This window comes from Lepidothrix coronata, unplaced genomic scaffold (genome assembly GCF_001604755.1).
Source record: "Lepidothrix coronata isolate B3197 unplaced genomic scaffold, Lepidothrix_coronata-1.0 Scaffold99, whole genome shotgun sequence".
NCBI lineage: Eukaryota > Metazoa > Chordata > Aves > Passeriformes > Pipridae > Lepidothrix > Lepidothrix coronata.
Genome location: NW_016690279.1, coordinates 4,024,468 through 4,050,434, shown reverse-complemented (window position 1 = coordinate 4,050,434; position 25,967 = coordinate 4,024,468). Strand labels below are relative to the sequence as shown.

Genomic DNA, 25,967 nt, shown 5'->3' with positions numbered 1-25,967 from the left:
TGGCACCGCGCGGTGCTCGGCGGGTCCGCGCGGCTCTTCCCGGCGGGGACCCGGGTGGGTCGGTGCCGCTCGGGGGAGGGGCCGGTCGCCCTTCCCAGCGCGGGGCGGCGCCCACCGGCACCGAGTGCTCCCCCGGGACCCCGCGGCGCCGGCGGGCGGGGCGGCCGCCCCTTCCAGGGGGGGTGGCGGGGAGCGGCGGGACCCGCCGCGGGCTCCCGGCGCCGGCCGGGGGGGGAGCCGGTGTCGGCGGCGGGCGCGGGGCGAGGCCGGCGGGGGCGGGCGCTGCCGGGGCGGGCTCCATCCCTCCGGAAGTCTCTCCCGCTCCCTCCTTTCTCCTCCTTTCCCCCGACAACATGGCCGCGAAGTCGGACGGCGGCGGCGGCGGCCCGGCCGTGCTGCTGGAGAGCCCCGAGGACGGCGGCGAGCGGCGGGCGGCGGGCGCGGCGCCCCCGGCGCGGCGGTACCGGCTGCGGGACGGGTGCTGGGTGTTCTGCGCGCTGCTCGTCTGCTTCGCGGACGGCGCCTCGGACCTGTGGCTGGCGGCCCATTACTACGTGCGGGGGCAGCGGTGGTGGTTCGGGCTGACGCTGCTGTTCGTGCTGCTGCCCTCGCTCGTGGTGCAGATGCTCAGCCTCAGGTGGTTCGTCTACGACTTCGCCGCCAGCACCAAGGACAGCGGCACCGGCACCAAGGACAGCGGCCCCCGCGGCTGCTGCCGCCTCTGCGTCTGGCTGCTGCAGGGCCTGATCCACCTGCTGCAGCTGGGGCAGGTCTGGAGGTACGGGGAGGTTGTGGGGGTAGAGGGGGTGTGGGTGTACGGGGGGGATGGGGATACCTGGGGGATGGGGGTACCGGGCGGATGGAGATGCTTTTGGGACTGACCCACCTGCTGCACCTGGGGCAGCTCTGGAGGTATGGGGGTACCGGAGGATGGAGGTACAGGAGGCTGAGATGGGGCTGCTACAGGGCCTGATTCACCTGCTACAGCTGGGGAATGTCTGGAGGTACGAGGGGAGGGGTGAAATGGGGGTCATGGAGCCAGGCGGGGCTGGAGGGAGCGGCAGGTGCAGCAGGGATATGGGTGGGGGTAACAGCATTGAAGCCACAGGAGGGGATGGCAGGGCATGGGGGTAAGCGGGTGGGGATAGCGAGATGCAGCAGGGACCCAGACATGGGGAGGGCACGGGGATCAATCCCTCCGCAGCCCCAGCAGGAGGGGCGGTGGGGGAGAGCCACCAGCTGTGGGCACAAGTGAGTGTGGATAGGAGCTGTGGGTGTGGGTGTGGGTGAGGAGCTGCAGCCCAGCTCGATGCCACAGCCCTGCCATTCCCACTGCTGGGTGGTGCTGGGCCTGCTGCAGACCTGCCTGGCCATGGCAGTGGGGTTCTGGGGGTGTGAAGTGCTTCTGCTGGGCCCTGAACACCTCTTGGATCCTGCTCTGATCTCGCTGTATCTGTGGGGTGGTGGGTGAGGAGGTGCAGGTGGTCCCCAACCTGTCAGGCTCCTCTGCTGCCCCATCCCAGCCCTGGGGACAGGCCCGTGAACAAGCAGGGCAAGTGGCAGCCAGGCAGGCTGGGGCAGCTCAGTACCTCCCTGCAGACCCCCTAGAAGCTTGAGCTGATGGTTTCTTGACACCTTCCTCTCCTGTGCCATGGAGCCAGCCCTGCACCTTCGCAGCTCTGCTGAGCTCCATCCCCGGGTGCTGGGGAAGAGCCGGGTGCTGGCACCAAGTGGCTCTCAAGGAGCTGGTGCCGGGAGGGCAGACAATGGCAAATTCCCGGAACAATGCATGGAGCAGGCAGGGCTCCTGGCTCGGGTTTCCATCCTGTTTCCTCTCCTGAGTGCTGTAGTAGAGGCTCCCCACTCCCTGTCGGCGTCTGCATGTTCATTCCTTTGCTGCTCTTCCTTGGAGGCTCTGGGGTGTGCAACTTTGTTTGACAGTGCAGATGTGCCATGCTCAGGGGGCTCCTGCCCCTTCCCTCACCAACACGCCTGCCCTCCCTGATCCCCAATCCCTGGGGCCACTCTGGGGGTACACTGGCTGTACACCCTGCCTCAGTGTGCGGGGGGAGATGGTGAGGGAGAGGACAGGAGCTCTCTGGCCCTGTCTGCAGTCAGCCTCGGCCCTGACACACCTGATCCCAGCCCGAGCTGGAGCGGAGCCGTGGCTGGGGGCTTTGCTCCCAGGGGTGTCAGCCCCGCTCTCGGATCGGCTGCACCACAGAGACTCCTAAGCCAATTAAAGCGGTAACTCTCAGCACTCACCCTCCAGGACATGTTGGTCTCAAGCTGCAGCTGAGGCTCTTTCTAATCTCAGGATTTGGGATTAGCTCTGGTGACCAGTTAAATGCAGTTCGTTAAACCCATTAGCGAGGTTGGATCCGGTACAGGTGGATGTGGCAGTTAGAACAGTGTTGGATAAATGCTAAAGGCAAGGCTTTTCCCTGGTCAGAGCACTGTATTTCTTGCCAAACATCTCCCCTTTCCTGATTTACCTGCCTTCTCCCTCAGCTCTGCAGGTCTCACCTCTACCAACCCGCAGGTCTCACTGCACAGCCCAGAGTCCCACGTGTGACAAAGACCCCCCAGCCCCAAGAATACATCTGCTTTCCAGCTGCAAAGGCAGCTCTGAGCGCTGGCTCTGGGGTTATCCCAAAGTTAGTTGTCCTCAGTCTGTTCACAATGCACATGCACATACCCTGTCATGGATGGTCTCCAGAGACAGTGTCGGCAGCATGACCATGTGCTCATGTAAGGAGCAGCAGTGTGGGCCTGTCCCCAGCCAGTCCCACGCCACCACCATGCTCATGTGTTGTACTTGGATGGTTTGGCAGCTCAGGAATTGTTATCTGCTCACAAAGAGTTGCCAGCTTCTTCACTAAAGTTCCGCAGGGGGGATGCTGCGTGTGCCAGTGTGCCTCCCTCCCAGCAGCCTGCCAGGGTCCCCTGTCCCCTCTGTGGGCTGGCAGCTGGCCAAGGTGTCTCTGTGGGTCCCACAGCCTGGGCACATACCTGTGCCCATGTCTGTGTCAGCCCAGGGCCACACATGGATTGGCTGCCTGGGGGTCACTGGGGCCAGGCCTGGGGTGCCCTCTCCATGTGCAGGTCCTTCCCAAAAGACCCCATCAACCCATGCCCCCACATCCTCTGCTGGCTTGGGGACCCAGTGCCACCCCTCAGTCCTGGTGGCAGCCCTGGAGGGCAAGGACATCCTGGGTGGGCTCACAGGGGGTGGCAGAGCTAGGAATGAAGGTTTTCCCCCCGACTACCACCATGTGGTCCCAGGGCTTTGCTCTGTCTGCATGTAGGCAGGAGCCCTCCCAGCCCCAGCTTTGGGATATCAGCTTGTCCTGTGGCAGGACCCAGTTCTGGAAGTCCCTACATGGCCCTGGTGCATAGGACAAGGGGCTTTTTAGGGCCAGACCAAGCCTTTCCCCGAACAGGAGTGCCATCAGCTGCTTCCATCCTCCCTGGGTACCCAGGGCACCTTGGGGTGTGGTGCTGGTGGGACACAGAGGCTTTGTCAGTGAGGTGATGTGGGTGAATGTGCAGCTCTCCCTGATGATCTGACTTGGTGGGATGTGTAAGGGATTAAATGGCAGTAACAGGGAAGCAATTTTCTCCTTGTTTAAATACAGGATTAAGGGATGAGATCCCAAATTATCTTCTAGGAAAATTGCATTCCCTATTGCTCCCTCTGGGACTGGAGGGCCCCTTATCCTTTTCCATCTGAGGATGATGATTAGCAGATCTTGTTATAACTAGAGTCAGGGTTTTTTCCTCATCCTTTTTTCCCAACACCTGAAAACCAGAGTCAGTATCTGGGAGTTGGGGGCAAACGGTGACGCTGGTGACAGACCCAGCTGTGGTGGGGCTCTGGCAAACCCAGCACCCACCCAAGCCACCACCTTCCTGCTGCAGGGATTTCATTGGATGACTCTTCGCAATACAAAGGAGGGAGCAATTAGCCCTGAGAGCTCTCGCTGTCGGTTTCTGCCTCATCATCAGTTTTTTTGAAAATTAAATGATTTTTTTTTTCAAGTGATTGATTCTGTGTTTCCCGTGCAGCTGCCGCGGCGCGGGGCTGGGGAGCGCCCGCCACGCTGGCAGCGCCGGGATCATTCTCTGGGCTGAAACACCACGGGATGATCAAATGCAGAACAAATAAGAATCAACATTTCATTCGGGCGAGTTGATGGGAGATGAAATCTCATTTTAATGAGACCCATGGAGCTGGCAGGGAGACAGGAGGATAATTGTGCCCTCGCTGAAAGCTAGGGAGGCTGCAGGTCACTTGTTGAGCAGCGGAGGAGCCAGGGCTGGTGGCTCTGGGGTCCATGTCTGGGGGCTGCTCTGCACCATAGACAGTGAGACTGTGGTTCTGACGAGCCCAATTATCGAGGCTAATTACAGGGACAGGACGAGGTCACCAGTGCCCAAGCCTGGTTCATGCATGGGTGCCCCGGGACAGCAGTGATGCCCTGCAGCACACCGGGCTCTACATCACTTCTCCTATTGTTGTTTCCCTGCTACTCCATGCCTTCCCTTTCTGGGCTGTCCTCTGGTTTGTTCCCCCACCAGCAAGGTTTGTTCCCCCACCAGTAGCGTCACTGCCCTTCTGCAAGGCAGTGGCTGTGGTGGTGCAATGGCAGCACTGGCCTGGCTGGCTGTGAGCAGGTGGCACCAGCATGCAGATCTGTGCTGGGAGCCAGGAGCCGGGTGGTCGCAGCCTCTTCCCCCCGAGCAGTGAGGGACAGGCTGCAGCAAAGGCTAAAATTAGGTGCTGCCCTCAAGGTGGAGGTTAAAGCGTCACTTTGAAACCAGCGCAGAGAAGGGAGGGGCTGGCAGTGGAGCTGGCCAGGGCAGAACAGATGGCAGCAGAGTGACACGGGGGCTTGGTGGCCCCAGCTGATGGCCCTCACTGTGCTCTCAGGGCTGTGCAGCCCAGGGGTGGGAGTACTCGGCTGTCCCTGCAGTGGAAGCAGGGCTGGCTCCTGCCTCTTCCTGCTGACAGATGAGCTGAAAGTGCTGGGATCAGGCTTTCTCCCATGCTCTGGGCTGATGGAGTTGGCTGGCAGCACATTCTGGAGCTGATGGAGAAGCTGTTGCTCTGCCAGAGGATTTTACTCATTGGGAGGAATCTATGGTCTGACATCCTCCCTCTGCACCTTTCTGTTCCCCTCCTCAGCTGGCTCCCTCCTCTTCATCAGCAGAGCCCTGGCCATGGTGCAGGCAGGGCTGCCCGGGGATGCCCTGCCTGGCCGGCCCCTTGTCCCCTCCTGCAGTGCCGGATCTGGCCCAGTGTCATGGGGAGGGTCCCTGGTGGTGGTGACTCAGCCGGGCGTGCGTCGGTGCCACGCACACCTCCGCTGACCCCCGGCCGACGACCAGATGGCCGGGGCCAGTGTGTGGCCGTGCCCGTAGCCCTGCCAAGAGCCGAGGCAGCGCCACCACGAGCGCCGGGAGCTTCCCGCAGGCAGCACAGCACAACCAGCTGGTGCCTCCATCCTGGCCAGGTCGGGGGGAAGCAGGGTGGGCTCTGCGCCAGCCGGGACCAAAATATCCCTTTTGAGAGGTAGTCGGATGTTGGTGCTGGGCTGGGACAACCCAAATCTATGGGTGGGGCTGTGGGGAGGATTCCTGGTTTGGGGGGGATCCAGACCCTGCATGAGGGAGGAAGGGTTGGGGTAGTGGCTGGGTAGGCACTGTGATGTTCAGCTGGGCAGTGGGGTGATGGCCCAGGGCAGAGGAATGTTCAACTGGCTTTGTACAAGCTGCCCCTTCCTAAATTGGAGCCCTAGGGTAAGACAGAGACATGCTCAGCATCGCTGCTATCCCATAGCCCCTGGCACCCCTGGCCTAGGGGGATTTCCAGGGTCCCAAATCAAGGGAACGGCAGTCACAGAACAGTCCTGGCGTGGGCAGGGCAAAGTGAGCTCCACTGCCCAGGCAGCTGGGGCTTGTCTCACCCTTCCCAACCTCATGCAGGTACCTCCGCACGCTGTACCTGGGGCTGCAGAGCCGGTGGCAGGCCGAGCACCGCCGTCGCCACTACTACTGGCGGATGATGTTCGAGAGCGCGGACATCAGCATGCTGAGGCTGCTGGAGGCCTTCCTCAAGAGCGCGCCCCAGCTTGTGCTGCAGCTCAGCATCATGGTGCAGCAGAAGAGCATCGAGCCGCTGCAGGGTAAGGGACACACCCCATTGAGGGGGAACGGGGCAGCGGGAGGGGGGTCCCTGGCCTCTGCGGGCTCTCACAGCCGCTCCCCGCAGGGCTCTCGGCCTCAGCCTCGCTGGTCTCACTGGCCTGGATGATCGCGTCCTACCAGAAGGTGCTGCGGGACTCGCGGGAGGACAAGATGCCCATGTCCTACAAGGGTGCCGTGGTGCAGATCCTCTGGCACCTCTTCACCATCGCCGCCCGTGCAATCGCCTTTGCCCTCTTCGCCTCCGTGTTCCAGCTCTACTTCGGCATCTTCATAGTCACCCACTGGTGCATCATGACCTTCTGGATCATCCAGGGCGAGACGGATTTCTGCATGTCCAAGTGGGAGGAGATCATCTACAACATGGTGGTGGGCATCATCTACATCTTCTGCTGGTTCAACGTCAAGGAGGGACGGAGCCGCTACCGCATGTGCATCTACTACATCATCACGCTGTCAGAGAACGCCGCCCTCACCATCCTCTGGTTCCTCTACTATGACCGCGAGACCATCTCCGACTTCGACGCCTTAATCCTCGTCTGCGTGGTCAGCTCCAGCTTCGCCCTCGGCATCTTCTTCATGTTCATCTACTACTGCCTCTTGCACCCCAACGGCCCCATCTTCCGCCACCGCAACGTGGGCTGCATCTTCCGGCAGGAGCCGCCTCCAGTGCCGGGGTCCCCCACGGACGCCGTCACCAGCCCCCCGCGCTCGCTGCCGCGGACTACAGGGGGGGAGCGGGAAGGGGCGCCGGGGGAGCGGGACAGTTGCGTGCCCGTCTTCCAGGTGAGACCCCGCACCCTGCCGGCAGCGGCCGCCCGCGCCCCGCGGACAGAGAGGCCCGTCATCCGCATTGACCTGCCCAGGAAGAAGTACCCGGCCTGGGACGCCCACTTCATCGACCGGCGCCTGAGGAAGACCATCCTGGCGCTGGAGTACGCGTCGCCCATCACCCCTACCCTGCAGTACCGCACCCCCGGCGCCCCCCAGGAGCTGCTGGAGTATGAGACCACCGTGTAGGGTGGCGGGGCACGGGGCTTTGGCGGGACCCCTGGTGCCACCCCGGCCAGCCTGCGTCTCCGCAGCCGTTTGCCTTCCGTTAGGTTTGCCGGCTCTGCCGTGTTGCCGTGCCGAGCGCCCCGCGGGCGGTGGCCGGGGAGGTCTCTTGGTGCTATCCCCCCTCTCGCGCCGCCCTCCTGCAGCCCAGACCCCCATCCTGCCTGACGGCGCCTGCCCCCGCACCCCCCAGGGCTCATCCTTGCCAAAATACCTCACCGGTGCCTGAGCCCCAGGCAGTGGGTGCTGTGGCCCGTGTCAGTGGTGCAGGATGGGGACTGGGGGCACCCTGGGCTGGGGGCATGGTGGGGCACAGTGGGGTGTGGTGGGCAGCACATGGGGACACTGGTGCCTGTGCCATGGCAGAGCCATGGGGCTGCATTGGGGTGTGCATGGGGCTTGTCACCCACAGGAAGCTAGGACAGGGACAACTGCGGTCTGTCCAGCCCTCCCAATGTCTCACAATTCCCCCACACCCTGCAGCACCAACCCTTGGGGAGCCCCTTCATCTCCATCCTCAGTTCCCCCTGGCTCAGGGTTGAGCCATGTTCCCAACCCCACTGTCCTGTGGGGCACAGACCCTGGCCTGGGGTGGGCATGAACCCTGCCCCCCTGGTTCTGAGCTGGCATCCCAGCTATGGCTGGGATGGCTATGCCTCATCCTCCCCACCATTCCCACAGGAACTTCTTCATCTCATCGGGTTTGTTTTCACCTGGTGATGTTTTGTGTGACATTTTCTACCTCCGCTGGGGCCGGGGGTTGCAGGGCCTGGCTGGCACTGCTGAGGAGTGTGTGTGGGGCCGCTGGCGTTCCCTGGGTTCCCTAAAGTGGGATTCACACCCAGCCGTTCTCCTCTCTCGGGTTTGGCATCACTTCCCACCCGGGTGCTTTTCCATTTACTCCCCCATCGGCATCAGCCCCCTCCAGAGCCTCAGTGTAAACCTGAGTTGGGATCCTTCCTCCCCTGGCCTCACCCCGTGTCCACCCAGCCTCTTCCCTGTCCCCGCCTTGCCTGCCCCTGCCTGCTCCTGCCTCCCCAGAGGAGTGGGACTGCCCTGGGCTCCGGGTTTGAATGTGTCCCTGGTCCTGCCCGGATCCGTCAGCCCCCACCGAGGGGCTGTGCTGAATGTACCCTGTGCCCCGCCCCGGGCCGGGACTGTCCCAGTGGGGTGCGTGTGTGTGTCTCTCTGTGTGTCTGCGTGTGTGTGTAAGTGTGTGCAGGGGCTGGCAGGGGTTTGCAGAGGAGGGGAGGTGTCAGACCCCCCAGCCGTGCTCCACCCCATCCCCTCGGCCCCTGCACCCACGGCCCCTGTGCCTTCCCCACAACTCCTGTGCCCCCCACAACAGCCCCGCAGGGTACCGGCCTCTGGCTGCCCTGAGCCGCTGTGCCAAGCCCTGCCCGGGCTGGGGAGCATAGGCAGCACCGACAGCCCCTCCGTGCCATGGGGCACCGTGTGAGGCACCAGAGGACAGGAGGGCTGGGATGGGAGAGCTGCACCTGGGAATGTATGGGATGTGGGGTCCCCGAGGGCTGGCATGGGTGCCATGGCCGGGGTGGGTGGGTGGATGTGCAGTAGTGGTGGCATCACGTTTCTTTTGTTTCCCATTTCTCGGTAGCTGGGGTGACAGCCGGCTGGGCTGGCCATCGATGGGGTCGCTGGTGCTAACTGGTGCTAACTGGAAGCCTTGGAAACCCTTTAGGAGGAGGTTGCAGAGCATGGCTGGGGCTGGGCAGGGGGCTGGGCCCCCCAGCACCTGCACCCCTCCTTCACCACCATCACGGGCAGACCCCGGTAGTGGGGGCTGTTCATGCTGGGGAAGCCCCAGGCATGGGATGGCTCTGTGGGGGGGTCTCTTTTCCTCAGGGAAGGTGGGGGGCAGTAGCCAGGGGGGGCCAGGAGCTCATCCCTGTGGGTGTTGAGCAGCATCGCTGCAGCCTCTGTGCAGTACCCAGGCGGTGGCAGCTCCTTGCTGGGTCCCACTCCAGCAGAGATGGGGATGAGCCAGCATGGGGCAGCGCTTCTGGGCTCCCCCTGCCCCAGCCCCTCTCCCTGTCCCCTGCAGGACAGAGACACCGTTCAGGGTGACCTGGACCCCCCATGCCCTTCACCCCGGGGTTTGTGTGGGGACCCCAGGGCCGCTCCAGTGGGACAGAGGGACACTTTTCTATGCACTCAAGCCACGGTACCCTCAGCCCTGGGCTGCTCTGGGCAGGGCATTCTGACCATGCCTGGGGGTTAGGGGGAGCCCCTGGATCCCGCTGCTGCCCTGGGGCTTGGCCAGGCTGCCCCCTTGCCCCCTCCCAGCCTGTGCCACAGGGGCAGCCAAACCCAACGCCACCAGGATGGCAGCACTGGCCCACCAGGACCGCAGCAAGGGGGGCATGACTGGGGGCCAAGCAGCTACAGGATGGGTGCAGCTCCAGGGCTGCTCCAGCTTCAGGGAGTGAGGGAAGTTCGTTCTGGCAGGGGCTGCCGCGGGGTCTCAGCCACATCCCTGGCCCCCCTCCGGCGCTGGGACCCGGCGGCTGCTGTCATGTACTGTAAATACTCTGTGTGCCACCTTCTTCTCTGGGACCCTCGGCACGGGCGGGGGTGAGCGGGAGGCCGGGGTCCGTCCCGAGACTTTTTTGTATACCACAAACTTTTTGTATATTTTTAATTTTGCTGCAACATGAGATATTAAATTCATTTCAATAAGCCCTGCCTGTGGGATCCTGTCCTTGCTGGCACCTCCAGCTCACGGGTGGGGTCTGAAGCGGGGCAGGATGATGCGTCTCTGTCATGGGGTTCTTGGGGACTCCAGGAACAGAGCAGGGTGGCTGTGGTGGTGCTGGCCCTGGTGTGGCAGCCAGGAGGGAAGGGGGAGGTACCAGCAGGATGCAGCTTCCCGAGGAGGAAGCTGCTGGACATGGCCACTGCTGGGCCAACCTCCTCCCCGCCAGAGGCCCTGATCCCCAGCTGAACTCCAGACCCACGGGGGGATCAGGCTCCATGGGGAAGCAGAAGCAGCCCCAGGCCAGGGAGGAGCCCTGTGGCAGTGAGGGGCAGGGGCTGCTCTGTAGCAGGGTCCCCAGGGCACCCCCACCACCTGCTCTTGTCCCAGTGCCTGCTCTGGTCCCATCCCAGCCCACTTCAGCCCCTGCTTCTGCCCAAGTACCAGCCAAGTCCCAATCCCATTCCCAGGCTCAGTCCTGACCCGGTCCCAGTGTCAGCCCAGCCCAGGCCGGCCCAGCCCAGCCCAGTCCCAGCACCCCCCAGGAGAGGCAGGAACTCACATCCCAGCCATCCTGGTGGAGTTTCCGACACAGGAAAGCACCGCGGCGCCGAGCGGGGCGGTGGGGGCGGCCACAGCTCCGAGTCCGGCCATGGACTGCGAGGCCAAGAAGGGAAAGAAGGTGCGTGGGGCTGGGGCTGGTGTCCCTGGGGACTGACGGGAGGGTGGGAGCGGGCGAGATGCACGGGTCTGAGAGGCCCTGCACCCCTCCCACAGCGCAGCAGGGAGGAGTGGGGTCCCCACTCACTGCCCCCCAAACCACACGAATAATGCAAACCTGGCGTCAGCGAGCAGAGAGGTGCCCAGCCCGTCCTCAGGTGCTGGGTGCCACGGACCCTGTGTGTGGGTGCCAGGGTTGGGTGCCCGGTGCTGACTCCTCCCTGTGCCCGTTCCCCCGCCAGGGCTTTGTGTCGCCCATCAAGCGGCTGGTTTTCCCGAAGGCTGCGCGGAGGGCAGCGCTCCGCAGCAGCGTCTACCGGCGCCCGCTGCACTCCGTGCCCCTCTATCCCCCCGACTACCTGATCGACCCCCAGATCCTGCTGCACGACTACGTGGAGAAGGAGGTGAAGGTAAGGGGGTCCCCGGAGATGCCTGGGGTCACTGCCTACTTGGGGTGGGGACATGAGGTCACCCCAGGCAAACAGCCAGGGAGGGGGAGGGTGGGTTGGGGAGGCAGGAAGGACCCCCCACTGCAAGGTCTTCCCACACCCCAGGGACATGTGTCCTGCCCTTGGGGAGGTGGCTGGGGGTAGAGGCAGGGGGGAAGGTGTGTACCCAGGCCTCCCCAGGCTGCCCTGGATTTTGTCCTCCCCCAGTTTTTAGGCCACCTGACATGGGTGACATCCTCCCTGAACCCCTCCAGCCGGGATGAGGTGCTGCAGTTGCTGGACACGGCCAGGGTAAGACGAGTCACCACTCCCCAGGGTGCTCCCCAGTGCTGCCCAAAGGATGGGCACCGGGTGCCCCATGCTGCCCAGTGCCCCACGTCCCCCCCTGCACTCTGCCTCTGCAGCAGCTGAAGGAGCTGCCGCTGCAGACGACCCCGGAGCAGGACAGCATCCTCAGCCTCTCTGCGCGCTGCCTCCTGCTCACCTGGCGCGACAACGAGGAGCTGATCCTGCGCATCCCCACCCACGAGATCGCCGCGGCCTCTTACCTGCGAGACGATGCCCTGCACCTCCTCATCCTCAAAACCGGTGCGGGGGTCCGGCCCAGGGGGTCACCGGCCATGGCACAGCGGGCCCCGAGTGCCTGGTGTACACAGGGCATGGGGGGCTGGAGCCTGGGGGCTGATGGGGGTCGGGATCTATCCAGGGTGGCAGCACGGGCTGAGCACAAAGTCCGAGGTGTCCCCGCACTCGGTGGAGATGTCCCCTTCCCAAGGCTGGAGGGGGCACTGCCTGGGACTCTCTGGCAGGCAGGTCCCAGCTGTGCTGCCAGCTCTGTTTGCTTTAACGACAGGAGGCAGAGGGCTGGGAGTGCCCCCTGTCCAGTCCCACACACACACGGACAGGGGCTCTGGCTCTTTGATCAGCAAACCCCGGCTCAGCTGCCAGCCGGGAGAAGGGTCCCTGGGGAGGGGGCTGTGCTCCAGCCGAGGAGTGGCCCCTAATCTCCTGCCCTGCTGCCCCCACAACCCACTGGGATGCTCACAACCCACTGGGACTCCGAACCTGTGCCCCCATCCCTCTGCACTGGGCTGGTGGGACAGGGGCACCAGGGCAGGGGCTGGGGGCCAGGCAGGGTGGGCAGCGCAGCCTCCCCACCGTGACACCCCTCCCATCTCTCCCCACTGCCCCAGGTCTGGGAGTGGACCCGGTCCCCGCCGGAGCGCACCCCGAGGCGGCCCCAGCTGGCGTGCCGGAGGCATTTCCCCCCGAGAAGCGCCCGGGGGGCTCGTGGCCGGAGGGGGGCCGGCTGGGGGGTGCGATGGAGCGGCGGCACACCATCTGCAGCCTGGACTGGCGGGCAGCGCGGGGCGGGCAGGAGGCCCGGCAGGGCGGCAGCCTGGAGCGGCGGCGGGGCGGCAGCTGGGAGCGGCGGCAGCGCGGGCGGCCCTCGGGCAGCTGGGAGCGGCGGCAGCCGTGCGGCGGCAGCTGGGAGCGGCGGCGCACCGCCGGTGGCAGCTGGGAGCGCGGCACCGGCTTCGGCAGCTGGGAGCGGCGGCACGCCGGCAGCAACCCCCTGGACCCCCAGGAGCCCTGCCCCGACGCCTACTCCAACCTCATCATCCTCGCCGTGCCCAACAGGGTGAGCAGCCCCGGTGTGTGCCACCCGCCACCCACTGCCTGCTCCCCCATCCGGCAGCACTCACTGCCCTCCTCCTCCCCGCTGCAGGATGCTGGCGAGGAGTCTTGTGCACTCATCTGCCAGGTGTTCCAGATCATCTATGGGGACCAGAGCATTGAGTGCGTGGACCGTGCCGGGTACCACTACACCTCCACGCCCACACGGCCCTGGCTCTCCAGCAGGAGTGAGTGGCTGGGGGCAGGAGTGGGGGCACCAAGTGGGGTGGCATGGGACTGATGGGTGGGGGTTCATGGGCACTGTATGGGGCTGATGGGTCAGGGTGCATGGGCACAGCGTGCGGGGTTTGGCCTCACTATGAGATCTCGGCTCTCCCTCCCCAGGCGAGAGCTGTCGCACAGATGGGACGTACGGCTACGATGCCGACTACAGCTGCTGCAGCTCCTTGTGAGTCTGGCTCCCCCCGGGGGTGCCCCTGGACTGGGGAGAGGTGCCCTTGCCCTTGGGTGGGTGCCCCTGCTCTGGGTGGCTGCCTGTCCCAGCTGCAGTGGTGCCCAAGCCCTATCCCACGGTGGGTGCTGTGCAGTGGATGGAGGGCAGCCAGGCACACTGGGGGTTCAGGGACTCTCTGATCCTCATCTTCTCACAGCAATGGCTCCCACGAGACGTTTGAAGCGTATTACAGTGGCACCTCCTCACCCTCCTTCCACCGCTCCCACCACAGCCTGGCCACTGCTTGCAGCGGCAGCGACCAGAGCGGCGCAGGGCTGGAGCAGCTGCAGGACTACATGATGACGGTGAGGGCACAGAGATGGGCACGGGGATGGGCAGCAGGCCAGCAGTGCCAGCAGCTGGGGCAGGGGCAGCAGGCAGGTCTGAGCCCCCTGCGCCAGAGAACAGGTGAGGGAATGGGGCTGTGTGCTGCCAGTGTCCCCAACCCTGACCTGTCCCCGTGTCGCTGCAGCTGCGCAATAAGCTGTCATCACAGGAGATCCAGCAGTTTGCCCTCCTGCTCCGTGAGTACCGGCTGGGCACGCCGGTGCGGGAGTACTGCACCGAGCTCCTGCGCCTCTACGGGGACCGCAGGAAGTTCCTCCTCCTGGGTGAGTGTCTGCAGCCACGCTGTGTTACCCTGCTGATGTCTGTGCAGCCCTCGGGGTGGGGTGCTGGTGCTGAGTGTGCTCCAGGGGGTGTCAGGACCCCGGTGCTTGCAGGGGACAGGATGGGATGACCCCCTGCCAGCAGCCTGTGGGGTTCCCCTGACAGGGGCAGCCTCCTGAGGCTCATGGTGCCCATGACAGGAATGAGGCCCTTCATCCCTGACCAAGACATCGGATACTTTGAGACCTTCCTAGAGAGCATCGGGATCCGGGAGGGCGGGATCCTCACCGACAGCTTTGGCCGCATCAAGCGCAGCATGAGCAACACGTCGGCCTCAGCTGTGCGCAGCTATGACAGCTGGTCCCTGCGCTCCGAGTCCGAGTCCTTCAACCGCATGATCACGGACATCACCCACGACATCGAGGCGCTGGCGCGGGATGAGGAGGAGGAGGAGGAGGAGGAGGAGGAGGACAACTACCTGTGAGCCACTGCCAAAACGCAGCAGTCACCAATGTGACTTCAAGCTGAGACTTGGAAGGTGCCCAGCTCTGCCCCAGCACGTGGGAGGGGGGACATTGTCCCCACATTTGTCACCGTGGGAGGGGACAGGGCTCTGCACTGCCCTGCCAGCTCTCAGCAGGGCTGTTGGAATCACAGGGCAGCTGTGGCTGTAGGGGAGCCACGTATCCTGTAATTTCTGCAGATTTCAATTAAATGTTGGGGCTGGAAGCAGAGCAGGTTCTTCCCCAAGTAAAGGCTGTATCGGGGTGCAGGGGCTGCTGTGATGGGGGCTGTGCTGAGGCTGGGGGCTGCTGGGCTGGGCTGGGGCACCTGTCTACTCCAGCACCACATGCAGGTCACTCCCAGAGTCGAGGTGCTCCCGGCTGTTCCAGGCTCGCCCCAGCAATATGAGGGGCCAGCGAGAGTGTGCTGGGACAAGAAGGGGCCACAGCTGGCCTGCTGCTGCCTGTGACGCCTGTGTGACACTCGTCCAGCCGAGGCTGCCGGTGTTTCACAAAAGGAAGTTCCTGCCCCGGGACCCAGCTTCCTGCAGCACCGCCCTGCAGCCCCTCCGCCTCCGAGGGACAGGGCCATGCTCCCCGCTGCCTGATGGACCTCAGCTGATGTCCCCTGGCCTCTCTACCCCAGCTAATGTCCCATGGCTGCTGGCCCTTGGCTGATGGCCCCAAGCCGATGTTCTTTGGCAGGGGACTATAGGACGGCGCTGCAGCCCCAGACTGGTGTGTGGGCAGCAGATGCCGGGGCTACCACAGCAAATTATTTTTTCTCTTAAGAAATTTACATATGCAAACCCCCATGAGGTGAGTTGCTCTTGCGCCCTGGCTGCTTCCTCTGACACCCCGAGCCCAAGCAGCGCCGTGGTCAGGGGCATGGCAGAGCTGTGGGTCCCCTTGCTGATTCTGTACCCATCCCAAATTCAGGGGTGCTCTGGGCAGAGCAAAGGCTGGAATGCTCTGGGGCTGGATAGGGCACCAAGAGGAGTTTAGGCACGGTAATACCAGGGCCAGCAGGGGACCTGGGGCACCTCCACCCCTCTGAGCTGGGCTTCACAAACCCCATGCCCCCACCTCCCATGTCCTGCACCCCATCATGAGATGCTCAGGGGTGTCTTTTCTTCTTCCTGGGGATGGAGACCCAGGCTGACTCCGTGGTCTGTGCTCCACCCGTGCCCCCCACTGCCCGCCAGGTGAGGAAACATCCTGGGGGCTACTCTGCGGTGCCAGGACCCAAACCCGCGCAGGGTCCCGGCGGCAGTGGGTGGGGAGAAGGGCTCTGACACCCGTCGGGGGGACCCCAAGGACAGCGATGTGACGAGAGGCTGGGATGTCATTGCGGTGCTTTTGGGGGGGTCCCCGCTGTCACCCCGGTACAGGAGGAATCGGCCACGTCCTCCCCGTCCGGCAGCACCGGCGGAGTCGGGGCGGGGCCGTTCCGTGAGGGGCGCGGTCTTATGGGGGGAGGTGGGAGCACAGCCGGGCAGAGCAAAGCGGCGGCGGCAGCCCGGGCTCCGGGACCGGGACTGGGAGTAGAAGGGGGACGGGGACGTGCCCCGGGACAGCGGCAGAGGTAAGAGCTCGGGGAGCGGAGCCCCGAGGGCGACGGGACAGGGTGGAGGAGCCCTGGGACCGGGCACGGGCAGCCCGGTGGGTCCGTCCCTGCGCCGGGACGGTCCCGCTCCGAGCGGCGGTCCCTGGGTGACAGCGATGGGGCGATGGCAAGGAATCCAGGGGGCCCCGGCTGGGCACGGTGCAGCCCCGATGAGGGGGTCCCTTTTAGTGGCCTTGCAAGGGCTGCCGAGGACCTGCTGCTGCCCTCCCCGACCGAGGGCACGGGGCAGCAAGAACAGGGGGCTGCGGGCAGCCGTTCTCCCAGAGTGATGGGCACTCGCATCCAGCCTGGTCCTCCCCCTGTGACTGGGGACATTGCACAGGCCCTGGGACATGGCTTTCGGGAATGGGATACACCAGGAACGCCAGCTATGCCTCACGAGCCAGTGGGATTGGCATGGCCACACGATTGGTGCTGACTGGGTGCCAGCAGGACCCTTGAACCTTCGGGAATGGTTGTGTTTCATGATGCCCTGATCCAGTGTGGGACAAACACAGCAAGCACTGGCCATGGCACCGGTGTGGGGCACAGCTGAGTTTAACACAGGTGCCGTGTGGGTTTGCCAGGATGGATCCAGCACAGTCCAGAGCCTGTGCCCAGTGAGGGGGAAGAGCTTCACGGCTGCCACTGCTGCTCCTGCTCTACCCTGGGCTTTGGCACACGGGGAAGGATGAGGAATGGGGTGTTGATATGACAGTGATGTCCCTGGAGAGTCGTGGAAGTGCAACTGTGCTGTGCACATCGAGGGCTCAGCCCTGAGCTTCCTCCTTCACTGTCACCACCAGCACCTTCTCCTTTCTCAGCACCCAGGTCTCTCCGGTCAAGGGAAGTTCATTTGCGAGGGGTTTCCCACTCTTGCTGCTTCCTGCAGCATTTTTTTCCCACTGAGTTTCTTGGGGAGCTGGAGAAAGTTGAGAATTTCCCTTCACCCTGGGCTGGCTGTTCGAGGCGGCTCCACCCAGCAGAGAGCAGGGGAGCGTGGTGGGGAGCAGTGACCCGTGGTGGGGAGCAGTGACCCGTGGTGGGGAGCAGTGACCCGTGGCGGGGGGGCCACAGGCACCAGCAGTGCTGTGTGGGGAGTCCTGAGCTGTGGGGGAGACCACCGTGATGAGGGTCCCACTTTGCAGAAGATACCAAGTGGCTCTCTGCTGCCACGGTGCCCAGCGGCTGCAGCCTGTCCTGAAGTGGGGAAGAGCTGGGAAGCTGCTCCATGGCAGCTGCTGTTGTCCACCCAAAATTTGCCTGCTGTGACAGAACGGGGCTGGAGCAGGGCTTTCACCTCTGTTGCAATGGCCTCACTTCCCCTCCCTCGGCTGCAGCATGGGCTGTGTGAGGTCGAAGGCAGCTGATGTCCAAGAGAAGACGATAAAAACTGATCCTGACCCTGATCCCGACCCCGGCATTCAGCAGGGCCACTATGTGAGGGACCCTACGGCCGCCAACAGAAGGGTAAGTGGGAGCTGCTGAGTGAGTCGGGGGTTCAGGGCTGAGCCATCATGGGGGGCTCAGCCCCTGTCCTCCAAGGAGCTGCCAGCACTGACAGTGGGGCCAACTGCGGGTACTGGCAGTGCCTGTGCACTGGGGCAGGGACTTGGCTGTGGGATAGGAGCCCAGGCCACACTGGAACAAAGCACAGAGTAGACATGATGGGAATCCTGGAATTATGGAGAAAGGAAGAGAAAAACTAAGGTGTTGGGAAGGGATGGAAATGCTGGTGCTGTGTGGGTTGTTGTGTCAGGTGGCGCTGGTGATGCCCCTTGGTGCCCTCCTGTCCCTGCCACTGCTGGGGCCAAGACCCCCATGGGAAACAGGTCTCTGACACCTGCAATGTCACTCTCTGGTTTTGTCCCACTTTCCAGAACACTCATGTCCACAGTGTGGCTGTGCCCTTGCCTGAGGATGGTAGGTACAAGGGGGCTGCAAGTGGGTGCAGGAGGTGGGAACGTGTGGGGGCAGTGTGTCTGGGTCCTCTCCAACCTGGGGGGAACACTCCTAATCCCTGTGGGATGGGGACTCTGGGCCCCTCGAAGGCCAGATGTGACGTGATGAAGATGGAGGTGCTGGGTGCTGCAGGGGTCCTGGCCAGTGTTCATGGCAGGAGTGGCCGGGCAGCCATCCCAGCATGGGGAGGGGTGCCCAGGGAGCTCCCTTGCTGCAGTCTCAGGGGACTGTGTGGTGCTGGCACTCTACGACTACGAGGCAATGAACGCTGGGGACCTCAGCTTCCAGAAAGGAGAGCGGCTGAAGGTGCTGGAGGAGTAAGTGCTGCTGGCATTCCCCCACCTAGGGTTTCCTGAAGGCTTGCATGGCCCTGTCAGGATTTTTTTCTGGAACTTGCTCCTGGAGGAGCTGCCAGGTGCCATGAGCCGACCCAACGGTGTTTCTGTCACAGGTCAGGGGCCTGGTGGCAAGCGCGGTCACTGGTGACGGGACGTGAAGGCTTCATCCCCAGCAACTATGTTGCCCGAGCTGACTCCCTGGAGACAGAGGAGTGAGTCCATCCCTCTGTGGCAGATCCTGGTCCCATGGGGTGCTACACTCCCTCACCTCAACTGTCCCTATTCTCACCCACGTCCTGCCCTCAGCCCTGCCCCACAGCAGCCTGGGCTCCCCGGCAGCATTCCTTGATTCCTTTGGTTCTGCTGCAGGTGGTTTTTCAAAGGCATCAGCCGGAAGGACGCAGAGCGGCAGCTCCTTGGCCCCGGGAACATGATCGGGTCCTTCATGATAAGGGACAGCGAGACGACCAAAGGTGCAGAGGGGTGTTTGGAGCTCAGTGGTGGGGAACACCCGCCCAGGGAGCCTCCCTCACCCACATTTGCCTGGTAGAGGAGCTCAGGAGATCCCTCCCCAGACTGAGGGCTCTGCTGTGCTGTGCACAGGGACTGGGGGGCCCATGTCCCTGCAAGAGCCCATGGTGCTGCCACATGTCCGAGCCCCGTGGCAGGGACAGGGGGATGCACTTGAGGCTGCTTTGGGTGCTGAGGATGCCTTGGGTGTTTGGGGCACAGCCGTAGCTGGCCTGGGGCTGAAGGGGTGGTGGCAGCACGGTGGGACGGGCGCTGCTGGCTCTGCTGGGCGACAGCTCCATGAGTGCCGGGAGCATGGGATGTCCGGGCACAGCAGGGATATGTCCCTGTGGGAGCTGCCAGCTCACCCCTCCCCAACCAGGCTGCTACTCGCTGTCGGTGCGGGACGGGGACGAGATGCAGGGCGGGGCAGTGAAGCATTACAAGATCCGAACCCTGGACAGCGGCGGCTTCTACATCTCCGCGCGCAACAACTTCAACACGCTGCAGGAGCTGGTCCAGCACTACAAGGGTGAGCCCTGGCACACCCGGTCCCACCACCGCAGGTGGGGCTTTGTCCCTGAGCCAAACAGCCACCAGGCAGACAGGGGTGTGCAGATGCTGAGGGGCTCCTGCCTGACACTGCTGGGCTTCTGCCGTGGCCCTGGCTGCGACATGCAGAGATTCCCAGACCTTCCCCTGGTGCTGTGGCTTGCTGGCTGTCACTGCTGTGGGTGTTGGTGTCCCTGAATACCCACGGACTCCCCCTTGAAGCACAGTGTGGCCGGTGAGATGGGCCAGCTAATGGTCCTGGCTGCTCCCTGCAGGTCAGAGCGATGGGCTGTGCCAGAAGCTCACCCACCCCTGCCACGTGCCCAAACCGCAGAAGCCCTGGGAGAAGGATGCCTGGGAGATCCCTCGGGATTCACTGAGGCTGGAGAAGAAGCTGGGAGCTGGGCAGTTTGGAGAAGTGTGGATGGGTGAGAGTGAGGGGGAGGCAGCTGTGAGGAAAATGAAGGTGATGGTGAAGGAGGAAGGGTGAGGGATGGGAGAGGAGGTAGAGGGATGGTGGGATGAAAGAGGCAGAGAGGAAGAGGAGCAGGGGGACATGGAGGTGGCCCTGCCTTAATGCAGGGGCTGCTCAGGGCTGGGTGTGTGGGGACAGCCATGGGCTGTGCACAGTCTCCAGCCCTCACACAGCAGCTGCGTCTGCAGGGCTGGGGAGTTTGACTCCAAAACCCAGTGCTCCCAGTGCAGCCTGGGAATGGTCTGTTGTGCCACCCCCCAGCTACCTACAACAAGCACACCAAGGTGGCGGTGAAGACGATGAAGCCGGGCAGCATGTCCGTGGAAGCCTTCCTGGAGGAGGCAAACCTGATGAAGACGCTGCAGCACGACAAGCTGGTGAAGCTGCACGCGGTGGTCACCAAGGAGGAGCCCATCTACATCATCACTGAGTTCATGGAGAAAGGTGCCACCCACATCCCTGAGTGGTGCCTGTGGGCCAGGCTGAGTGGCAGCACCTGGGATGGTGCAGGAGCAATCCTGCATCCCTGGGCTCTGCACCAGCTCCCGGGACACTGGGAGCAGGTCTGGCTCCAGCCACTGTGTGCCTTACCCACCGGGGCAGGGTGCTGGGTGGGGGGATGTGGTGACAGCTCTGGGAGAGGAGGGACCCCCGACAGGGGACAGATGAGGAGGAGCACTCAGCAAGGCAGAAAGGAACCTGCAGCAGTGTTTGCCCCTTGACCAATCCATGGGAGCAGGCTGGGGGATCAAATGTGTTTCCTGAGTCCCCTTGTCCTGCTCGGCTCCCTGGGACCCTGTGCCACCCTGAGGATGGCCTCAGGCTCCAGCTGAGCCATCAGCCCTGGCACTATTCCCTGTCTGCAGGGAGCTTGCTGGATTTCCTGAAGACCAATGAGGGGAACAAGCTGCCACTCCCGAAGCTGATCGACTTCTCTGCCCAGGTGAGGACCTTCCTTGGCTCCTGCTCCCCCTTGTGCCTCTGAGAAGGACGAATGATGGGACTGAATTTACCCGGGGCTTGAGCAGCACCAGCCACGAGCCTGGGTCTGACCAGGCAGACATTGGGAGTGCTGGGGATGCAGTGAGGTTCCCCTGTGGGCAGCTGCTGCCTGCTCACCATCCCCATCCCGCCACCTGTACAGGAGCAGTTGTGTGTGAAAGGAGAAGTGGCAGCTTCCCCCCACCCAGCCTGGTATCTGCAGCACGCAGCCAGCCCCCCCTGCACCCAGGCAGTGCCCACCAGAGCTGCACAGAGCCTGGGAGGGGGGTTGGACAGGCTACTCCTTCCAAGGGGCCAGGAAACCTGCGACTTCTAAGGCTGCTGTGGTTCCTGCAGCCCACACAGGGGCTGCTGTGTTTTGTGGATGTTCCAGGAGTGAGGGATGGTTGTGTTTTCACAGCTCACATTTGCACAGTCCCTTCTCTGGGACATGCTGGTGCTGGTCAATGTGGCCCATTCAAGCCCAGGGCTAAGCTGTTGGTTTCTATTGCTGTGACAGTTTACCTGCAAACCTCACCTCCCAGCTCAGCCCACAAACCCAGTGTGGCCACATGCCCACCCCATCCCACCCATGTCCCCAGCAAGGTGCTCTGAGGCAGTGCTTTACCCTGGCTCAGCCTTGCCTCGGGCAGGACCCAGCTCAGCTGTGGGGGTGTGAAGCCACATGGGTTTAACAGGACCCCTGCAGCACGATCCTGTGTGCTCCCAGTGCCTGGAAGGCTGAGCCAGCCACAGTTCCTGGTCTCTAGGAGGGACTAGGAGTACTCTCTAGGAGTACTTCAGTACTGTGTTGGCCCACAGGAACGCCTATGGGAGGTTTGTGGTTCACTAAAGTCACCAAAGGACTGTCACAGGCAGAGGGAGGCAGCTGGAGAGGCAGGAGCACTCAGTGAGAATTATTTCAGGGATATTTTCAGGACCTGATTTTGAACACAGCAGAATTTGCTGTTATACACCTCGGTCCATGTGTGTAACCATTTGTACAACCACTGAGTCCCTGCTGCTCCTCCAGTGCCCCCCGTTGAGGGCTGAATCCGGGGACCCTCTGAAATGAGCTTGGTACCTCTATGAAACATTTCTGAGAGACACCTGAGCAACAGGAAAGGCAAGATGGGAGCCTGGACCCTGGGGGTTTAGACCAGGTCACTGGCTGATGGAGCGGGCTGTGCCGGGGTCTGCGGATCAGCTGTGCACTCCTGCACACCATCTGTTCCCAGCAAGCTGGATCATGCCAACCCCCAGCTTGGCCCACAGCTCTGAGGAGCTGCTTGGAGCAGCACTGGGGAGCAAAGGCTGATGTGCTGCCATGAGCAGGCAGCAGCCTTGCACTTTGCTGGGGCTGAGTCACTGCGGTAGAACTGCATCTGTGGTCATGGAAATGATCCTTCCGCTCTTGCACTGCCTGTTTACTTCTGTATTTTATGGGGAGAGCTGTGTGAGAGCTGCACCTCACACTGGGCTGGCTTGTGCTGGTGTGGTGGGGATGGGGGGTGTCCCCTCCGGCTGCTCCAGCCCCTTCACCACCTGGATGCTGGTCACATCCAGGCATGGGGTAACTTGGCACAAATTTGGGGGTTGGTTGTGCACACACCAGGTCACCTCTGCATGATCAGGGCTGACAGCTGCACACACTGAGTGCAGAGGCTTCTAAAGATGGAGGTGGGGGGGATTACTGGGGGCCAGGACAGCCATATTGCTCCCAGGCAAGGCTGACTGTTCACAAACTAGTCTGGGAGACCCCAGGCATCTCCCCACCCTACCCAGGAAAGCCACCTCCGTGGTTTTCTGCCCTGGCCAGGGAAGCTCTGCGATGCAAACCCTTCCTGCAGCAATCATAGTCCATTTGTTGATCCCTTTGTGCAGGGGGAACAGTTGACTCCCTGCTTCCCTTTGTGGATGTTTTTGGAGATTGGCCTCACATCTTCCCTGAGCACAGAGTGACATGCTTGCCTCCACATCTGCACGGCTGTGGATGAAGCGGTTACACGTTGCCCTGCAGAGATCCACAGTCACTTGCTTGTGAGCACAGGAGCTCCCTGGGTGTCATTTCTCACGGTCTTTTTCACACAGCAGCTTAAAGGTGTCATGTTGTGCTGGTCACCCAAACCCCGACCTCTCCTGCAAGGGATTCCCTGCTCGGAGCACGGTTCCCACGCAGGGGTTGGTCCCACAGAATCACAGAATGGTTTGGGTGGGAAAGACTTCAGAGCTCATCTCATTCCAACCCCCCTGCCATGGGCAGGGACACCTTCCACTAGACCAGGTTGCTCCAAGCCTCGTCCAACCTGGCCTTGGACACTTCCAGAGATGGGACATCCATCTCCTGCTGTGGCTCAGCCCCCTCTCACCCCTTTCTGAGCACTGCCCAGAAGCTGTTGACTTCTTCAGCTCTGGGTGTGGGGGGGTGTTATTTCAAGCAGCCTCTTTGCATTTCCCTCGTTACCCTGTGGCAGATTGCAGAAGGAATGGCTTTCATTGAGAAGAGGAACTACATCCACAGAGACCTGAGAGCTGCCAACATCCTGGTGTCAGCAATGCTGGTGTGCAAGATCGCAGACTTCGGGCTGGCCAGAGTCATCGAGGACAGCGAGTACACGGCCCGGGAAGGTGGGGAGCTGCTGGGGGGTGAAGGGTCTGAGGGATCCCTCAGAGCCACTGACCAGTGTGTGCTGGGTGTGTGGACAGGGGAGGGAAGCTCCTCTCATTTGCATCACTTCACTTCCTCCTCTTCTGTTTGTTTCTTGTTCCCCAAATTTCACCACCCATTTCTCAGCATTTGGGTCCGAGTTCATGTTTCCTGTTGTATCTCTTTGTCCAGGTGCCAAGTTTCCCATTAAATGGACTGCACCAGAAGCCATCAACTACGGATCTTTCTCTATAAAATCTGATGTCTGGTCCTTTGGGATCCTCCTGACCGAGATCATTACCTATGGACGCATCCCCTACCCAGGTAGGGAGGTGAAATGCCTCCTCTAATCTGGCTCCAAAAGACACACTCCACTTTTTGGGCCCCACCCATGGCATCTAAGCTCCTCCAGCACCATGGGAAACCTCTGTAAACCCTTATCAATAGGGACCACTCTTTATTTTATACTAATTGTTACTTTGGTATCTTTTTTCAACAGGAAATTAGTCTGTAAATCCTGTTGTAAATGAGCCAGGAAAGATCTGGCGTAGCACAAATGGCTGTTCTGAGGAGCAGCTCTGCCCCCCCACTGACCTGTTTTCATTGGAAGCAATGGCTCGTTACAGACTCAGCACAGGGAGACGTGGAGCCTTTATTTTTTTTTTATTTTAATTTATACAAAGTGATTATAAGTCCCATCTGCTCTGGGGTACAAAGCTCCACGCCACAACTAACCCAGCATCTCTGTTGTCCGCATGTTTCCCTGACCAAGAGCAGCAGTTCCCCCTTCCCAACCCCTCTAACCACTCTTTTTCCTTCCTGGTGACATTGCCCACAGGGTGAGCAGGTTTGGGCGTGGGGTTTGTATGCCTTTTAAAGAAATCCACGTGTGTGGTGTCCACCTTTGCCTCCCTGTTTCTCCAGGGATGTCGAACGTGGAGGTGATCAGGGCGCTGGAGCGCGGGTACCGGATGCCCCGCACGGAGAACTGCCCCGAGGAGCTGTACGACATCATGATGAGGTGCTGGAAGGCCAGGCCTGAGGACCGTCCCACCTTTGAGTACACACAGAGCGTTCTGGAGGATTTCTTCACTGCCACAGAGAGCCAGTACCAGCAGCAGCTGTAGCGCAGGACGCTGGGGGCAGACACTGCAGTGACCACACATCCCGCTCTTCCCTATCCCACCCGTGCCCTGCTTCTCCCACCAGCCTGGCCCCGGATTTCCCAGGATACATCGTGGTCGAGGAGCCACAGCCTTCCTGGAGTGGCTGGGCTGGAAGCAGAGCAGGAGGGAGCCATGCTGGGATGGATGGAGAGAGAAGCGATGTGTGGCTGTACCCTGTGCCTTTCCCAGGAGCCTGAGTGCCTGCGGGAAGCACCGGCTGGACAGTGGTTGCCATGCCGGCACCTCTGCAGGAGGAGGGACAGGGACGGGGTTGGCCCTGCTTCTGCTACAAAGTAAAAAACCCAGATTAGTTTTTTTTTTAATTCTTCTGAGATCTTATCCTACCATTCTCCAGGTGCTTCAGCTGCGCTGGCCTTGGTGAAATGCCCTGCAGTGCCCGTGCCCCACCTGGTCCCTTTGTGTTCCAGAGATCCCAGGGCATTCCCTGGCGATGCAGCACTTTGACTCATCCTCAGCGCAGGATCCTGGAGTTTGGATGTCAAGTGTCACAGACACGTGTCCTGCTCTCTCCCTCCTGGGTTTCATTCCTCAGTATTTTCACAGCACCCCCCAGTGCAGAGCACAGGTTTGGTGAGGCTGTGCAGGAGGGTGGGCAGACAGACAGACAGCACTTTTCCAGGCTGTCCCTGGATGGATCCCCTTCTGCTTGCCTTAGGAGGAACCTCTGGAGCCCAAAGTCGTGGCCCAAGGAAACCTCTTCCCCATGGCAAACCTCACAGGCAGGATTTGATGTCTGCTGGGGCATTTGCAGAGTCAGCAAGGGCCCGGTGCTCCCTGCACACTCACTTAATGTTGTTGTTTATTTTTAGTATTTAATGACAGGTTATTTGGGGAAAAGAAGGAAGCAATATATTATTTTTAAGATAGCCCTGTACCTCTTACAGCAGGGAGATCAGGGCCTGTGATTATATTTTCAATACCAAGAGGCAAATGCCAACGCTTCAGCTCTTTTCTATCTGCTTTGTGAGCTTCTTTTTGTAATCAATAAAGTATTTATCAACCTCTCCTCTCCTGGCCGTTCCTCCTGCTCCGGAGCCCAGGTGGGGGGATGCGAATGGGGGATGTGAATGGGGCAAGTTGGGGGCCGAAGAGCCCCTCAGGGCGAGCCCCAGGCCTGGGAGTGTCCGAAGTATCTCTCGGAGCGGGCCGCAGGCCCGGGCGGGTCCGGGGCGGCCCTGGGAGCGGGCCCCGTGCTCCCGGACCGGCGGGGACGGACCGGGTTCGAAACCGCATGGCCCCGGCCCCGCCCGCACCAAACATGGCGGCCGCGGCGTCGCGCCCGCCCCTTACGCCAAGCATCCTGCCCTCAACAAAGATG

The 25,967-nt window shown here is 62.2% G+C and overlaps 3 protein-coding genes across 4 annotated transcripts; all 3 read left to right on the top strand.

Moving 5' to 3' along the window:
* The first annotated feature begins 353 nt into the window (after window positions 1-353).
* XKR7 (XK related 7) lies at window positions 354-9,938 on the top strand. The gene is made up of 3 exons (XM_017822649.1): window positions 354-778; window positions 5,989-6,188; window positions 6,275-9,938. Exons 1-3 carry the CDS (start codon window positions 354-356, stop codon window positions 7,225-7,227), a joined length of 1,578 nt encoding a protein of 525 aa, XP_017678138.1. The 3' UTR covers window positions 7,228-9,938.
* A 624-nt stretch (window positions 9,939-10,562) lies between these two features.
* Window positions 10,563-14,640, top strand: CCM2L (CCM2 like scaffolding protein). Its single transcript, XM_017822593.1, has 10 exons — window positions 10,563-10,661; window positions 10,942-11,109; window positions 11,356-11,439; window positions 11,553-11,736; window positions 12,342-12,790; window positions 12,878-13,013; window positions 13,171-13,234; window positions 13,437-13,584; window positions 13,752-13,890; window positions 14,089-14,640. The coding sequence occupies exons 1-10, from the start codon at window positions 10,632-10,634 to the stop codon at window positions 14,370-14,372; spliced, it is 1,686 nt and encodes a 561-aa protein (XP_017678082.1). The 5' UTR covers window positions 10,563-10,631; the 3' UTR covers window positions 14,373-14,640.
* Window positions 14,641-15,164: 524 nt separating this feature from the next.
* HCK (HCK proto-oncogene, Src family tyrosine kinase) lies at window positions 15,165-25,731 on the top strand. 2 transcript variants are annotated; one of them, XM_017822835.1, is made up of 13 exons: window positions 15,165-15,210; window positions 17,338-17,467; window positions 17,878-17,920; window positions 18,177-18,276; window positions 18,411-18,509; window positions 18,667-18,770; window positions 19,190-19,339; window positions 19,635-19,787; window positions 20,096-20,278; window positions 20,701-20,777; window positions 23,290-23,443; window positions 23,655-23,786; window positions 24,387-25,731. In XM_017822835.1, the coding sequence occupies exons 1-13, from the start codon at window positions 15,194-15,196 to the stop codon at window positions 24,587-24,589; spliced, it is 1,545 nt and encodes a 514-aa protein (XP_017678324.1). In that variant the 5' UTR covers window positions 15,165-15,193; the 3' UTR covers window positions 24,590-25,731. The 2 variants fall into 2 exon arrangements, with proteins under 2 accessions (XP_017678324.1, XP_017678325.1); XM_017822836.1 differs by lacking the exon at window positions 15,165-15,210 and adding an exon at window positions 15,879-15,976.
* The last annotated feature ends 236 nt before the right edge of the window (window positions 25,732-25,967 follow it).

What these genes read in the sequence shown, in the direction of transcription:
- CCM2L (XM_017822593.1), top strand. Translation starts at nt 10,632, where the DNA reads ATGGACTGCGAGGCCAAGAAGGGAAAGAAG. An exon ending in AGTTGCTGGACACGGCCAGG is followed by an intron (nt 11,440 to 11,552) that starts GTAAGACGAGTC and finishes CTGCCTCTGCAG; the next exon opens with CAGCTGAAGGAGCTGCCGCT. An exon ending in GCCCTGGCTCTCCAGCAGGA is followed by an intron (nt 13,014 to 13,170) that starts GTGAGTGGCTGG and finishes CTCCCTCCCCAG; the next exon opens with GCGAGAGCTGTCGCACAGAT.
- XKR7 (XM_017822649.1), top strand. Translation starts at nt 354, where the DNA reads ATGGCCGCGAAGTCGGACGGCGGCGGCGGCGGCCCGGCCGTGCTGCTG. An exon ending in CAGCTGGGGCAGGTCTGGAG is followed by an intron (nt 779 to 5,988) that starts GTACGGGGAGGT and finishes AACCTCATGCAG; the next exon opens with GTACCTCCGCACGCTGTACC. An exon ending in GAGCATCGAGCCGCTGCAGG is followed by an intron (nt 6,189 to 6,274) that starts GTAAGGGACACA and finishes CGCTCCCCGCAG; the next exon opens with GGCTCTCGGCCTCAGCCTCG.
- HCK (XM_017822835.1), top strand. An exon ending in CGGCTGAAGGTGCTGGAGGA is followed by an intron (nt 18,277 to 18,410) that starts GTAAGTGCTGCT and finishes TTTCTGTCACAG; the next exon opens with GTCAGGGGCCTGGTGGCAAG. An exon ending in GTTTGGAGAAGTGTGGATGG is followed by an intron (nt 19,788 to 20,095) that starts GTGAGAGTGAGG and finishes GCCACCCCCCAG; the next exon opens with CTACCTACAACAAGCACACC.